The 17201-nt window shown below is 33.7% G+C and overlaps 1 protein-coding gene across 14 annotated transcripts in view; it reads left to right on the top strand.

Moving 5' to 3' along the window:
* Positions 1–17201, top strand: part of sm (heterogeneous nuclear ribonucleoprotein L) — a 97569-nt gene that overhangs the window by 8383 nt on the left and 71985 nt on the right. For all 14 annotated transcript variants that reach the window (XM_074131141.1, XM_074131137.1, XM_074131140.1 and 11 more), the window contains one exon: positions 7854–7939. In XM_074131141.1, the coding sequence (XP_073987242.1) occupies positions 7854–7939 (86 nt within the window). The remainder of the gene's footprint in view (positions 1–7853; positions 7940–17201) is intronic.

Here is a 17201-nt window from a genome sequence, read left to right as displayed (position 1 = left end):
ACGTTATGGGGAGTGGTAGCAAGTAGGTAGGGAAGAATGGAGATTGAGTGAAAAGGTTAAAAAGGGAGGATAAAAAGTTAAAATTGATGGGTGTAGAATGTAAAACAACTGTTAAAAGTTAAGGGGAAGATGGAGACTGAAAGAAATATGGGATAAAGTGATGATTAATTGCCACCCATGAGAGGAATAATAGAAAGAAAATTGTGATTACTGTTCCTTCCGGTAAGAGCGGTAAGAGAAATGGTGATAACATTACTTCCACTTGAGGGTTGTAAGAGAAATTAAGCTGTGATCGCAATAACTTCTTTCAAAAAGGGGAAAGAAAAATTATCTTCAATTACAGTTGTGCTCCCTGAAAGAGTTCAAACTGTGAATACGGCATGATTTCACTAAGTTCCCTTAGTAGGGATGGCATTTAAATTTCCTTCTTGCCAAAATTTTATCAAAATCGGGCGAAGATTTTGGTGTCGATAATATATTAATAATAGTTGACTTGGGGGCTTGGGGCAAACTCCCCCGCACAAAGTATGTATCATTGAGACCCCAAAAATCCGTATTGACATAAAATTTCGAATTGTATGAAAATTCATTCGTGATGATCAATTCACACGTCGATAATTTGAACGATTGCGGTACTTCCCAACAGTTTTAAAATACAGTAATGGCTTGCAAGAATTATCATTTAAAAGGTACCCAAATCCAAAATAACTTATGAGAGCATAACGTAACGCTGTTTATTCAACAATAACTAAATTGGTTCCCTAACAAAACTTTCTTGTCCTCTAATACATACACACTTTTATATATATATATATATATACATAGTTGTAAACATAGTTATATACATATACATTAAAACCAGCTGAGATGAAAGACTGTCTTTTTATTTAATGATGCCTAGTTACTGTTTTAGTATTATTTTAATTAATATTATAATTATAAAAATTTTAAATTATTTAAAATAACTACATCTGAGTTTTTAGTTTCACTTTTACACCATAGAATTTTTAAAAACGTTTAGAATTATATACATTGTATTAAATGGCTTAGTAGGTAAAAAAAGTTTAGTAACATAAAAAGATAAAATATGACGCTTGCACAATCTGCCAGTTATTATTAAAACTGTCCGGTAGGACAGTTGCCTAAGCGTTGATCGTCAAAAAGTGCACAATAAGCATAACGTTAAAAAACACCCAACGTTGACCGTTTTTTTATTTTATACAAAAAATCTGAATATCCAAATATCAAAGTAGTGGCTGTATGCGGTGTAATATAAAATACGTATTATTGTGAACATATCGTTGAGACTTAATGAGCTCTCGAAGGTGCGAAATATTGTCCGCCAATAATATCTTATTTTCATAAAGACTAACCGTTTTTTTTTGCCAAATATGAGTTGAAAATTTTCTACTGCAGTTTAATTAATTGCAATTCGAAAATTGACCTATCAAATTTAAAAAGACAGAAAGATTCTATTATGTAACGAATTTTATAATCTAAGGAGTTTAGCAATGTTAAAATGTTTTAGCAATAAAAGATTCAATACTTATCTTCTAATCTATTTCATCTCAAGGTTGAAACAGCAGACAAGAAAAGTCTATATTGGTATATTATAAGTTGATGTTTGTCTTAGATATAGGGAAGCTGTAGTCTGTTGAGTCTAGTTCACCATGTAGTACTTTTAATCCCTTGACATATTGCTTCCTGGTCATTCCTTTTTGTGGCCACCATCTTCGTTTCATTGTCAGCAAATCTAAGGTTGCTGGCTTCGTTAATGAACTTCTCGAAAACCTAACAGTGCCGGTATGCAAAACATTCTATTAAGGATGTGCCTCCTCGGTCGGTACAGATAAGAAAGGCCCAAATAGCTTTCCTCAGTGCTAAGTTAAATAACATCAGGATGGATACCCCTACCTCAAGCCTTTTGAAATGATGAAGTCTTCAGATGTGAAACGTAATGCCTTCTCCCTCAGCTTGTTGAATCATAAAAGCCATAGATGTCGATGTTTATTTTTTGGGTAATCCCAATTGACACATCCAACGGAGTATTTCTTTCCGGTCCAAACTGTCGTAGGCTTGCTTTAAATCTAGAAACAAGTGATGCGGGCGCACATTATGTTCATGACATTTATTAATTTAACATAATCCAAATGTAGAAAAATGGGTCGACAGTGGATCTTCTTACTCTAAATCCTGATTGGTATTCACCAACCTTTTTGCTAATCCACATTCGCATCAGCGAAACGGCTATTACCTTGTAAGCTACATCCAGAAGAGAAATTTTCTGGCACTTTTCACATTTCATTTTACTACCTTTATAAAAATTGTAGATGATGTAAATCTCGCTTCAACTCCTTACTTCAATAGTAGTTCGGCTGGTGCTCCATCCTCACCTGTTGTCTTATGTTTTTTTTAAAGCTGGCCTCTGCCTCTAACTTCGTTGGTTCTGAATGTCTTCACTTTCCTCTTTTCAGACTCCAGATTCATCTCCATTCCTCCACTTCTTTTAAAATCCGCTACTTCAGCGTTGAGACCACCTTTTCAGAATGTATTCCTGGTCTCCGATAAACAACCCATTTCCATCCTGGAGAAATTCACTGTTGGATTGAAAGCACTCCTCTTGCTCTTTATTCCTTTAAAAAGCTTCCTGTAGTTATTGGTTTCGAGATTCTTATGTACTTCCATAAGCTTTACTTCCGCTTCTTTCTTTTTTTTACACAATTTCTTTAACCTTTCTCACATTGCTTTATCTTATAAGCTTTCTACTAGCCCTCGTTCTCTTTTTAGCGCCTGTTTCTTCACTTCACACTTCCTCTCCGCTAATTCAGCGCACTCTTTACACGCTTTCTGCGCCAGATCTGGAATGCTCCAATATCTCCTCAGCTGCTGATGTGATTGTGCTGAGAATGTTGCTCCACCTTTCCTCAATTGTATTGTTCTCATTCCTCATCTTCTCTTTGCCCCAAACTCCCAAATATTACATTTTTCCTGGTTTCATTTCTTTAGGTAGTCCTCTTTTAATGATTAAATTTTGAAAAACCTTGGTTGCAGTTGGTTGTTTTTTTGAGGCTTTATTACCAGCCTCTGACAGTATCTCGCCCTAAACATAAAGAGATTACTGCTACACTCTGCTCCTCTACAGTTCTTCCATCCATAATCTCTGTAGCAAGAAAAGCATCCACCGAAATGTGATCAATCAGATTACATGTATTCTCATCAGGAGAGATCCAAATCTCCTTGTTTAACTTCTTATGCTGTTGAATGTGCTTAGTACTCTCATCATTTTCTGTGCTGCGAAGTCGATAACTTTTACCCTGTTGTCAGAACTCTTATACGTAATAAATTGATCAATAGTTTGATGAAGTACTTCATCCATCCCAATTTTTACATTAAAATCTCCTAAAAATATTTTCATGCCGTGCTTTGGGCTATTGTAAGACCTTTCAAGTTCATGAAAGTAAGCTTCTTTCTCTTCATGGGTTTGGTCCTCCGACTGAGTGTGGACACTCAATAGTCTAAGGTTGACAAATTTTCCTCTTAGTCCCACATAACATTCTCTTATGGCTAAGTAGTCTATGATTGTATCCCTAAGAGATTTTTTTTTGAGAAACCCAGTTCCAAAAAAGTTTTTTTTCCCTTTATTGTGAAAAGAATAATCTTTAGACCCACCATCGGGGCTTCCTTCCACCTCCTTCTAATTTTTAATCGCTGCAATTGCTAAAATGTTAAAATATGAGTTAATAAAACAAGGTACACATAAGTGATTAACTACATAAACGCCATGTTGATGATGAACGAACCTGACAGAATTTTAAGGGTTGTAAAGAAGCTTTTTTACTTATTTAAGTAAACAACTAATAAAAACTTATCATCTTACGTACATAGAACATTAGTTCGTAATCGTGAATAATGAGGCTTCGTATTTCGTATCGTAAATGAGTTTTGGCAAGATAAGTATAGAACCTTACTCAATATGTAGCATTTCAATTCGAGGACAGACGTTCCAATTCCAATGTGGTGCCTTTTGGTTAGAAGAATTCTTTGGCACACGCATCACAAGGGATGCTCTCATTATTCACTGATAGTACATATTTATGTAAACGATATTTTAATTATTTAAGATTATGACTAACTTATCCAATATTTAAAGCTTATTTTTAAAGTTTTTAAAGTGAATGGAATCGCATTAAATTAGAGATAATAAAAATTCTTGAGGTGCGAACTAGACTTTTGGTGCCATACGTATAATGACAGCAGGTATAGCTGTTTCTCTAGAATACGAATTTCTATATTGTCTAACTCCCAGTATCTAAACAGAATTAAACATTTTTAGGGAGTGACTAATTATTATGCTAAATTCACTCAAAGTTTGCCGGATAAAACATCTTACATCTATACTTACATTTACATTTTAAACTTTACTTATAAGAATATTAATTTGCATTGAGGTGAGAAGGATCAAGAATATTTTGAAAAAATTATGAGATTATATTTATAAACAGTATAAATATCAATAAAATTCTCAGATTTTAATTCGAACTTTTACTTACAAACAGACGCCAGGGGCTATGCTATTTAAGATCATGACGTATGCAAACTATAGTTTCGTGGCAATCTGGAATGTTAAGAGGAAAGAGTGGACTTACACCACTGCTGAGACTGAATTGTTCGGTATCGTCTGGGCATTACAAATATTACAAGTCTATCAGACAGGGGACGAAAGTTTGTATTACTAACAGACCATTAAGCTTTGTCGGTCTTAAACAAATGTGAACACACCAAAACTAGAATTCGAAGGTGGACGACTTATTTACAACAATATGAATTCAAAGTGCTTCACTGCCTAGGAAAGCAGAAAATAGTCGCCAATATTTTATGCCGAAGTGGTAGACAGTAGCAAAACCACATATACTCGTACTTGGTGGCTAACTACAAATTAACAGACTACCTTCCCAGAATAAAAAACAAATTTCACGTTTGTTTTTTTAATTCCCATAGTTGAAATTATAAAAGCTTATTGAGCCGACCAATACACTGTCAAATCTTTCAGTCTGTGTTCGAAGAACCGAACAAATTAAACAAATTGAAGAAATAATTAAGTGTTCGAAGTAGAACTAATTGCAATAAATAAGGAGGGCGTTCCGGAAATAAATGACGCGTTACTAAGAACATACAAACTTATTATTTAATTATTTACAGATTAATAAATTAATGTTAAAATGTATGTATATACAGACAGGAGTGTTCTATAAAGTATTCTAGCTAAGTACGATTGAAAAATACTGTTGGCTTTGTCGTAAAAAACTTCAAGCCTCATTAACTCCAAAATTAAAACACACGGAAGTTAACATAATTTAACATTCATATTAAACTTTTTATTATTGCAAAATTTCGAAGAAATCAGTATTTATTCATTTAGAGAGGGGCAGAAACATTGTTGTGAAGCGAAATTTTAAAGTAAAATCTAAAGCAAACTCTGAAGTTAGTATATTTGAGGGGAGAAACATTTCAGTCTTAATTTTGTTTTTTACAAGCTTTCTGCTTAGGGCTAGGTCATTTTCAGGGATGGGGGCACATTTAGTAAAGAAAGATATTACAGTGTAGATCTTTCATATTCAAGAATTTTTTTTGTGTTAATGATTTTTTTAATTGGTTTTTTTCTTATCTTGTTTTCTTCGGAATAAGGTATTTTTATTAAACAAAAAACAACTGCATTGCTAAAATATCATGCAAAACTGACTACATCAAACGAAAATTTGTGTGAAAGAGATTCATAATCTCATTTCCCCAAAAATTACGGAAAATCCAAAGGTCACAAATAAATAGATTTCCATATCTTTGATCTTATCCATCGCAGCACATTTCATATCCCCCCTCCCACCTGTTTCGGACCTTCATCTTGATCTGAGTTAGATTAATCAGTTTAGAGTAACCTTTTGACATCACTTAGGTTACCGTCTTGCGCTTTGAGTCAGCAAGTAAGGACCACTGGTTTTGACAATGATTGCCAAAACTACGTAACAAATTGTGAAAAATAGCGTTGATCCCGTTTTGATATCCCTTATAATTGTTGAGATATTTAAGATCAAAGTTACAGTTTTATCTTATTCGTGATAGGTTTTTCAATAATTATTTTTCACCAGAAATACACGTTTTGAGGGGTCCTCAGACTGCAAAAAATGTTATTTGCGACGTAAAGAACAATAATAATAATTGAAGATTTTAAAGAATGTAGAGTAATGTAATGGTTGTGGGTGAATCAGAATAAATTTATTTTATCTCCAAATAAAAGCAACCATCATGTTAATGTACTCCATATGCAAGACTTCTTCACCTATGATTACGTTAAGAATATCTTGCCAGGGAGGGGCGGGTGTTGGACTAGGGGTCCAAGAGCATGACCATAAGTGGGAGATCCCCAGTTCGAATCTCGCGTATGACTACTTTTTATTAAAAAAAGTATTATATATGATGATTAATTATTATTATGACTAAATAATTGTAGTCTAATTGTTTATTGGCGTATTTGGGGGGGGGTGCATGTACTGCCGAGGTCATTAGAGCCCCTAATCATTTTTTGCTCCTCTCTTACATTGGAGTATTGTTCATCGTTTATGCATGGGGACCGATTCGTTAATTCAAAATGAAGAAAGAATATGTTTCAGTTGTAATTTTTTAATTTTTGGGCCCAACTTTCGACCTAGGGACTTAATTAGGCCTTTCTCGGGGCTTATACTAATAACAATTATTTTTTTTCATTGTTATATCTAAGGTCGGTGAGTCTTCTATCCTGACTAGTTATTTAAATATAGCAGTTTAATAAAGATTTGCTAGCAGTAGCAGTGTTAACTCTGAAAAGTCATATCCAATTTTAATGTAACCTTTTAATTTTCAAGGACTATTTCTCAGACACGTCGAATATCAGCAAATTTACTGAGAGTAATAATAAATAACTAGAAAATTGAATTTAAGCCCGGGACAAAATTATAATTGATCCTTGTTCTAATAATGCGTCAGATACTGTTGTTATACTGCTGGCTGTTTATATATATATATATATATATATATATATATATATATATATATATATATATAAAATAATATATATAATTATATATTATATATATATTATATATATATATATAATTCATTTAATTGAAATTTACGCTGCAGTATAAATGTTCTGTAATACAATTAAGTGTGCTGATGAATGGCACGTAAAGGAGCCACCCCTTAGTTGCAATATGTTAATCATTTGGACCAATTCTCATTCACTAATAATCTTATGAAATGTTATAAATTAAACTGTTTAAATAAAATTAAGTATCTCATTTTGTATGTACGAGTATGTATGTATGTATATAAAATTCATTTCTCCCATACTGACGGTAGTCAGTAAGGTACTTTCTTTGATGGCCTTGGTGAATTAGGGGCGGGCTCCGTTCTCGTCACAGCCAAACTACGAGTATTTACTACGTATTTATACAGTTTGATCTGCTGGGGAAGTAAATATTTAAATAACTAAACAGACACTGCGAGCTAACCTTTCTCGGGCAGTATTGCATGACTGCTTGGCTTAGGCTGATTTAGAGGTTAGCTAAACTACCAAGTACAAAGAATGTTTGAAGGGCCGACGAATGTTGTGTGTTGGATGCCCGCCAAAACGCCAAGATTCCATAATAAGTGACCAATCCAGTTTCTCCTGTGACGTCAAATGCTGTCATGCAGGTTTCTAGCCAGGGGTTACTATTGCCATTGTCGGCTAATAATTAAAGGCGACTCTTAGTAAAAGGTGTGCTGTCATCAATATTTTGCAAACAAGAATAATAACTAATGCAGGCTCTATTTTGCAGGACGTGTTACACACTATTTGTACGCCCAACGGACAAGTGCTGCGCATTGTCATCTTCAAGAAGAATGGAGTACAAGCCATGGTTGAATATCCTTTAAATACAAATACTTACACAATGCTTACATTCTCAGCAACATTCCTTAAGTTTTGCACACAATTTTCAGGTATCAAGTAGCAAATGGTGAGTACTGACATTTATTCAATTCTTTTTAAGTATATTGCAAGTATACTTACCTGAACCGTTTTAAGAATTTATTCGAAACGAATTGATGCTGCTATGCCGATGCTGCTTGCTGTTAATTCTCCTCCGCAATCTTTTAAGAACTTGCTTAAAACTGGATGTTGTGACCTTAGCTATCTGGGTAACAGTCTCTGTGCTTAATACTCTCCAGACAGATGTTTTCTTCATTCCCGTAAATTCTGCAAGAAATCGGAACCTTCCGAGTCTTTTATTTTTTATTAGCTGCTTCGTTACCTTCACTGCAGACTGTGCTATTCGATTCCTCTATTGTGATATGGCGATGATGTCACATGATCGAAATCTCATCCTTTTCTTTTCAGAGGCGTTGAAGTATTCTGGTAGGTTAGGTTACTGTAGACAGCGGTGGAAGAATAATTGATGAAGCCTAAAATTCTTTGAAGCTTTTTTTTTGGTTGGGCCTTTAATATTCTTGGATCTACTTTAATCCCTTCATTCCTCTGTTTGCCGAATTGCAAACTTAGCCCTCGATACCTTCCAAATGTAGACCAAAGCGCTGTCAGTTAGCTGCTCACTTCATTCAGTTTAACTTAATAAACTTCGGGAACGACGGATTTTTGCGTTTTAGGCACTGTTATCAAAACCTTGAAGAGATCCCAAGCCGTTAAAGAAGGCTTTAAATTTATTTAATACAACATCTTTTGTGAAGGGATATGGGGACCTCTTGAAGTTGATTATGCGTAGCTCAGCATTTACCGTCAGTAGTCCAAATTTCTGCAGGCTGATAGAAGTGAGGGTGATGCTTCTTAGCTGCATGAAAACATAGAAGAAAACCTTGTTTATATGAAAAACTACCATATACCTAATATTTATTAAAACTGTCCGGTAGGACAGTTGTATAAGGGTTGACCATCAAAAACTGCACGAAAAAGCGTAACGTTGAAAAACACCCAACTTTGACAATTTTTTGCTATTTTTCTATAAAAGATAAAATTCCCAAATTTTCTTTAAATCTTACTCCGAACCCTCCTTTATAACTGTAATTTTTTTGCAACCACCCAGATCTAATAGGTTTCGAGAAAAAAGTTGCCGAAAATGAGCAAAAACGGCTTTTTCAAAAAATGTTCTTGTTCTTGTTCTTGTTGTTGTTGTTGTTGTTGTTGTTGTTCTTCTTCTTCTTCTTGTTACCTTTTTTGTAAACAACGTAGCGCCTAAACGCGCGAACCGATTTTCATGAATGAGGTGTCATTCGATTCGGAATTTTATGTAGATGTGCCTTTTGGGGGTCTCGACGCTGTACATCGAATGGGAGAGGAGTTAGCCCCCTTTATGTAAGGCCCCCTCCAAAATTATTATTACTAATAACTCTGTAAATCTTGACCCGATTTTGATAGAATTTGGTAGGATGATAGAGTTAGGGCTCCCCTACGTAACAATAAAGCGACGATCTGCTCTTACACTTGTTAAGGGGAAGTATAGCAATCGTTTCAAATTATCGACACGTGAACCGATATTCATGAATGAAGTGTCATTCGAATCGAAATTTTGTACAGATTTGCACTTTAAAAGTCTCGACGCTATGCCTCATAAGGAGGGAAGTTTGCCCCACCCAAATAAGGCCCTTTCTAAAACTATTATTACCAATATTTCTATAACGCTTAGTCCGATTTTGATAAAATTTAGCACGAAAAAGTGATGAAAGCTCCTCTACGTGGCTGTGAAGTGCCATCATGCTCTTACACCTACTAAGAGAAGTACTGCAATCGTTAAAATTATCAATGAGTGAACCGATTTACATCAATGAATTGTCGTTCGATTCAAAATCTTTGCCTTTTAGGGAGAAGTACTGTAATCGCAGTTTATTTTTCTTGCTCCTCTTAAAAGGAAGTACTGAAATCGCAGTTTAATTTTGCTATTTACGTACCTTCCTATTTTATTCAAAACGCTTTCTAAAAAAAATTGTTATTGAGGATGGTTTGGGGACCGCAACTATAATCATTCTTTAAAAAGATCTCTCCAGTGGTAGTTACGGTTCCGATTTAACACCTTATCAGGTTATAATGATAGAATAGCTTATTCCAAATTTTAAAAAATCTGTAAAGCAGACGTAACTTTGCAAATAGACAAAAAGGAAAATCTATCCAAAAGGTACAAAAATCTCCTTAACAAAAACTTACAGTTTTAAAAGTTAAGTATAAGGGTTGATTAAACGCCAAAAGGTACACAAATCAGCAGTTCCCAACATTTCATTAATACTTCATTGATATAATTTAAGTAATTTTACTGCATTAACTTTTCCTTCACATTTTTTAGAATTTATTAGATGTCACAGACCCTTATGCTGGCCAGTTCATTCATAATATTATTTTGTTACAATTATGATAAAATGTATATTATATCTTCGTAATTAAACAGGTTTTTATTTTAACTCTATTCCAAATTATTCTTCTGATTTCTCTTTAATGTGCCCTTTATTCTGAGTAGTCACATATACATGCATGTTAAAGTAGAAAAAGACTAAGTTAGAGTCGGCTACTGTTTAAATTTGAATCACAGAGGATTCAAAACAATATTTCAGTCTTGAATTCGTCTTACCGAAATATTCGTGAGCACAAATAACATACAGTTAATAACAAGTAGATTATTCAACAATATTTACTCATTTCTCAATTGTAATTTAATTTAGTCCCCCTAATTTTACTTATGGTAAAATACTGGAATAATTAGCTGTCCTAAAAATATGCATATCTTTATTTTCTTTATTTTATATTACATATATATAACATTGTGGGAAGAACACCTAGATTGAGAATGTAATTGAAGAAAACTATATTATTTGCGATAAAGCCAGATAATTTATTACCTATTATTATAAACGATTGACTACTACTAAAGTAACAATTACTTTAATCGAAGAATGAACTTAAACCAATGATTTTTATTTAAAAATAAAAATAAATAAATAAAATCATTGATGTATGTTGGTGTAAGCATTTTTTAAAAAAGTTTATGAATTTTTTAGCCTCATATTTTTTTAATATTTTTTATAACGTTTTCTTTTTCACCTGTGATTAATAGTTTGATTATTATAGATAAATAGATATTACAGTCAATCTAAGTTAAATGGTGTGCTACTTGAGTAAATATTTTGTAGACGAAAATGGCCAGCATAAGGGTCTGTGACATCTAATAAATTCTAAAAAATGTGAAGGAAAAGTTAATGCAGTAAAATTACTTAAATTATATCAATGAAGTATTAATGAAATGTTGGGAACTGCTGATTTGTGTACCTTTTGGCGTTTAATCAACCCTTATACTTAACTTTTAAAACTGTAAGTTTTTGTTAAGGAGATTTATTATAATCACTTTGCAACTCTAAGTAACCGTGTGAGCACCTTCTCTTGTGGGACGCTAAACAAATAAAAATAAGAGTTCAATAAAGTCGTTTTAAAAATAATTAAATAATTTTCGTTTGACAATATCTAAAAATATGGAATATTGGTTGCATCATGCCTTAGAGAAGGTATTGGGCATGCCTGCAGTAGTAGCTAATCAGTGTTGAACCGAACCAAATAGACTTGAACTAATTTCACATTTGACCGAGCAGTGATCATGCAGTTGCCATTCGTGTAAAGTATATGTATTCATCCCATCGGCAGTTCTTTATTGCAAATTGCCTCTGTTTTCTGCATCTTCATTTGACGAAGTTATTCTAAAATTTTTTTAGATTGAATATAAAATTCTTTGTCGGTGTGATTTAGTTTTCCAATAATTCGATTTGGAATGGAGCCTAAAAGTTATTATTACCCAGAGGTAGGAACAAACACCGGTGGCAAGGTATGTGACGTGGCAGCATGCCCATCATTCACCTCACCTTCCCGGCTAATTAATCCTTCCAGCCTCAGCCTCGCATTGTTAGATTCATTTAGCTTAATTTCTTAAATAAGGGATTAAGAAGAAAGCTCAACACTCACTTCACCTTTTCTTCTCCTTGCAAGAAAGGAGAAACTATTACCAAAATGGAGGCGTTCCATTTTAAGTGGTCATTGGAAAAGATATGCTGGCAACGAGGATTCCTAGCATTCTATTCATCATTTCTGGCTTTTTACCTTTAAGTGAACAGTGCCCTAGTGAGCAGTTATGTTCTTTTTGGTTGGTAGAAACAATTGAGATTCACGCCGGTATTCCTTTCTGCAGATTTACCGCAAACCTTTACAGGCAATTTTCGAATTTGGATCGCAGTCTAATACGTATACTAAGAATTCAATAACCTAGGGCCCGTCAACGATTAATAAGATTATGTGATGACCGAAGTGGTTTGCAAGATCCCAATCATAGGCATCAGTTCGTAGTTAACGGACATATGATCTGCGGTAGTGAGTGCTACCTGAATGACATAAACTTGGAATAGTGAACGGAATACTTAATATAACTTTGTTGCATGTAACCTTACATGTAGGCCATAAGGAGCTGGCGTGACCAGCAACAAGTAGCACCGAGACAAGTATCAACCCCTCACTTCTCTCTCACTCTAGCTACAAAGCGACGATAAATTTTGATATATTTTGTAGATGATCGTGGCATTTCTTCAGATTCTCTCAAGTGAAATATTTATAATATCGGTTTTAAACGTTACACTTTTTAGTTCAGCAACTCCCGCGTTGTAATCGCCTATCAACTGCAATTAGGCATATTATTTTCAGCATAAAAATTATGCACTTGGTGGAAATTAGACATCCCAGAAGTGGAAGAAACCGCAAATTTTGATTGTTTTTGTTCATTTTAAATATTTTATTAAGTTCCATTGTAAGTTTGAAAATAGGAAAATAAGAGGCATGGACTTAAGTGTCGGCCAAAATGGTGGCGTCTCAAGATCACCCCTCCCCTTCCCAGATGGCCTACACTTTATGGTTACAATAGTAAATAGCAAACATTTCAGTAATAATTTATGTTTAAGTAAGTGAAATGTCTAGAAATAAAGGTGATGTTTGAAGTCAGTGTAGGCGTATAATTTACAATGTTTGTAGATTCTTTAAGTTATTTGTATTCTGCGAAGAAAAGGTATACTTCTTTCAGATACACAAAATGTTACAGCATCAAAGGGAGCAACTAAGAAATTACAGTTAAGGATGGTTTCTTTATTAAACAAGTCGCATGTTTTGCATAGTGGCTTCACTTCAAAACTAATAGAGTACGCTCCTTTCCAAAATAGTGAGATTTGGTGAAGCAAAAACTGTCGTAAATAAATATAGTTTCTACATTGCTTGTCTACGCCAGCGTAGATCGGTGTAAAAATATAACCTGATTCTGAACCATGTGAAAACGAAATACACCGTAACAATAGTAACTTGCAACCATAGTTTATCTTAGCGTCTATTCAATAGGCATAGGAAGGTAATTGCGCTAACCTGCGCCTTAGCGCATATTCAATAGGTATAGGAAGGTAATAGCGCTAACCTGCACCTTAGCGCATATTCAATAGGCACAGGAAGGTAATAGCGCGAACCTGCGCCTTAGCGCAAATTCAATAGGCATATGAAGGTAATAGCGCGAACCTGCGCTAAGGTAGTGGAAGGGATTTGAACTTAAGCCGCCAGTTTATTATGTCCAGAAGACCAAATACCCAGTGACCTTGTCTCTGTCTCACATACCACTTACAATCATTTAACTAAAAAGTGCAGTGCGACTGTGTACACAGTAATGATTTGCATACATCGTAGGAGACATAAAATGGGCCGTCAGTGTCGTGTGGCCAGCTGCTATGACTAAGATAGATTTGAAAATTGACGAAGCCGATGGAACTCTTTTGGCACTTTTCCAAATCATTACTCACCTAAACTGTTGCGCTACTTCAGACTGGCCCCAAACATTTCTTAGCTCTGCGAGATATCTTTGTGGAGGCAATAAACATGAATATATTGGTTTAATTCATTCTTGTTGACATGCTTTCAAAATTGCCTACTTAATGAGCATTACGTTTTTGTTGTTGTTGTTGGTGTTCATTTTTTTCCCACTTATTCATTAATCCAAAGAGAAGAGATTATTGCTATTTCAGTCTTAATATGGGCTCATCCTTATTAACAATTATAATTTGTTTTTCATTGTTAACACCTAAGGTTGCTGTGAGCGCCTAAACAGTCAGGAAAAGTGGCGCCAACTTAAATGTTAATAATGGAAACCAAATTACAATTGTTAATATCCTTAACAAAAACTTACAGTTTAAAATGTTAAGTATAAGGGTTGATTAAACGCCAAAAGGTACACAAATCAGCGAGTACCCAACATTTCATTAATACTTCATTAATAGTCAAGTAATTCTACTGCATTAATTTTCATTAATAAGTTATTTTTTAGAATTTATTAGATGTCACAGACCCTTATGCTGGCCATTTTCGTCTACAAAATATATGTTCAAGTAGCACTGTAGATTGACTGTAATATCTAGTTTTTTATAATAATCAAACTATTAATTACAGGTTAAAGAGAAAAACGTTATAAAAAAATAAAAAAAAATATGGGGCTAAAAAATTCAAAACTTTTTTTATAAAAAACTTACATCAATGATTTTGTTTATTTATTTTTATTTTTAAATAAAAATCGTCGGTTTAAGTTCTTTCTTCGATTAAAGTAATTGTTATTTTATGAAGTAGTCAAACGTTTATAATAATAGGTAATAATTATCTGGCTTTATCGCAAATAATATAGTTTTCTTCAATTACATTCTCAATCTAGGTATTCATACCACAATGTTGTATATATGTAATATAAAGTAAATAAGATATGCATATTTTTAGGACAGCTAATTATTCCAGTATTTTACTATAAGTAAAATTAGGGGGACTAAATTAAATTACAATTGAAAAATGAATAATTCTTGTTGAATAATCTACGTGTTATTAACTGTGTGTTATTTGTGCTCACGAATATTTCGGTAAGACGAATTCAAGACAGTAGCCTACTCTAACTTTGTCTTTTTCTACTTTAACATGCATGTACGTATATATGTGATTTATCATAATTATAACAAAAAATATTATAAATGAAGTGGCCAGCATAAGGGTCTGTGACATCTAATAAATTCTAAAAAATAACTTATTAATGAAAATTAATGCAGTAGAATTACTTGACTATTAATGAAGTATTAATGAAATGTTGGGTACTCGCTGATTTGTGTACCTTTTAGCGTTTAATCAACCCTTATACTTAACATTTTAAACTGTAAGTTTTTGTTAAGGATATTTTGGTACCTTTTTGGATAGATTTTCCTTTTTGTCTATTTTTCGAAGTTACATATCTTCTTTACAGATTTTTTTAAAATTTGGAATAAGCAATTCTATCATTATAATTAGATAAGGTGTTAAGTCGGAACCGTAACTACCACTGGAGAGATCTTTTTATAGAATGATTATAGTTGCGTTCCCCCAAACCATCCTCAATAACAATTTTTTTGAAAAAGCGTTTTGAATAAAATAGGAAGGTGTTTTTGTACGTAAATAGCAAAATTAAACTGCGATTTCAGTACTTCCTTTTAAGAGGAGTAAGAGAAATAAACTACGATTGCAGTACTTCTCCCTAAAAGGCAAAGAGGCAAAGATTTTTTAATCGAACGACAATTCATTGATTTAAATCGGTTCACTCATTGATAATTTAAACGATTGCAGTACTTCCTCTAAGTAGGTGCAAGAGCATCAGCAACATAGAGGAGGTTCAACCACTTATTCGGGCTGAATTTTATCAAAATCGGACTAAGCGTTATAGAAATATTGGTAGCAATAGTTTTAGAAAGGGCCTTATTTGGGTGGGGCGAACTCCCCTCCTTATGAGGCACAGCGTCGAGGCTTCTAAAGTGCAAATCTGAACAAAATTTCGATAAGGATAAGCAGTTTTAATAAGGATAAGCCCTGCAGATGACTTTGTCGAAAGTTTGGCAAAAAAATAATTAAAAAATTATGACTAATCTTAATCCTAATCCCTAACCCTAATCAACCCTTATACTTAACATTTTAAACTGTAAGTTTTTGTTAAGGTAAGGATAAGCCCTGCAGATGACTTTGTCGAAAGTTTGGCAAAAAAATAATTAAAAAATTATGACTAACCCTAATCCTAATCCCTAACCCTAATCAACCCTAATACTTAACATTTTAAACTGTAAGTTTTTGTTAAGGTAAGGATAAGCCCTGCAGATGACTTTGTCGAAAGTTTGGCAAAAAAATAATTAAAAAATTATGACTAAAGTCAGCAATAATCTTTCTTCCCTTTTTTAGTATTAAAACTGTCCGGCAGGAACAAGCTGTATAAGAGGTTGATCGTCAAAAACTGCCAGAAAAAGCGTTAAGTTATCGCTTTAAAACAAAGGGCAAATTCTGCTCCATCTCTCTGTGGTCTTTCGGCAATAACTTGGATAAAATGGTTGTTCATTCTGTTTGGTGGCTGATTCATAGTCTCAATAGGATGGAAAATAAATGCCATTTCAGTCGAGTAAAATTTATTTTGCCGAGCATTCGACCTAGGGACTAGGTCATCTTCAGGGCTAGTTTAGAAAGTAATATTTTTACATTACAGGGTTGGTGTGTCTTCAGTCTTGTCTGTTCATTGGCTGAAATGTAAAAGTATTACCTGAAGATGACCTAGTCCCTAAGACGAAAGCTTGGCAAAATAAATTTTACTCGACTGAAATGGCATTTATTTTTTCATCCTATTAGATAAAATAGTTTTAGATAAAAACAATGCAAAAAATGGGGAAAAACTGCATTTTCAAAAAATGGTTCTTGTCGTTATCTCTTTTGTAAAGAACGTAGTGCCTAAACGCATGAACCGATTTTCATCAATGTGGTGACATTCGATTCTGAACTTCATTTAGGTGAGCCTTTTTTGGGTCTTGATGCTTCAACATTCCTATTTTATTCGAAACTTTTTTCTAAGAAAATTGTTACTGTGGATTCTTTGGGGACCACTGTTCTAAGCATTCTTTTAAAAGATATCTCCAATGGTAGTTACGGATCCGAATTAAGACCATATCAGGTTATAATGAAAGTATTGCTTATTCCAAATATTAACAAAATCTGTAAAGCAGATAGATATGTTCCTTTGCAGAATAGCCAAAAAGGAAAATCTGTCCGAAAAGTAAAAAATTCTCCTTAACAAAACTTA

The sequence above is a fragment of the Rhodnius prolixus genome, unplaced genomic scaffold (genome assembly GCF_049639745.1).
Source record: "Rhodnius prolixus isolate KJV_2025 unplaced genomic scaffold, Rpr scaffold_4, whole genome shotgun sequence".
NCBI classification, from domain to species: domain Eukaryota; kingdom Metazoa; phylum Arthropoda; class Insecta; order Hemiptera; family Reduviidae; genus Rhodnius; species Rhodnius prolixus.
This window is presented reverse-complemented; position numbering and strand designations above follow the sequence as displayed.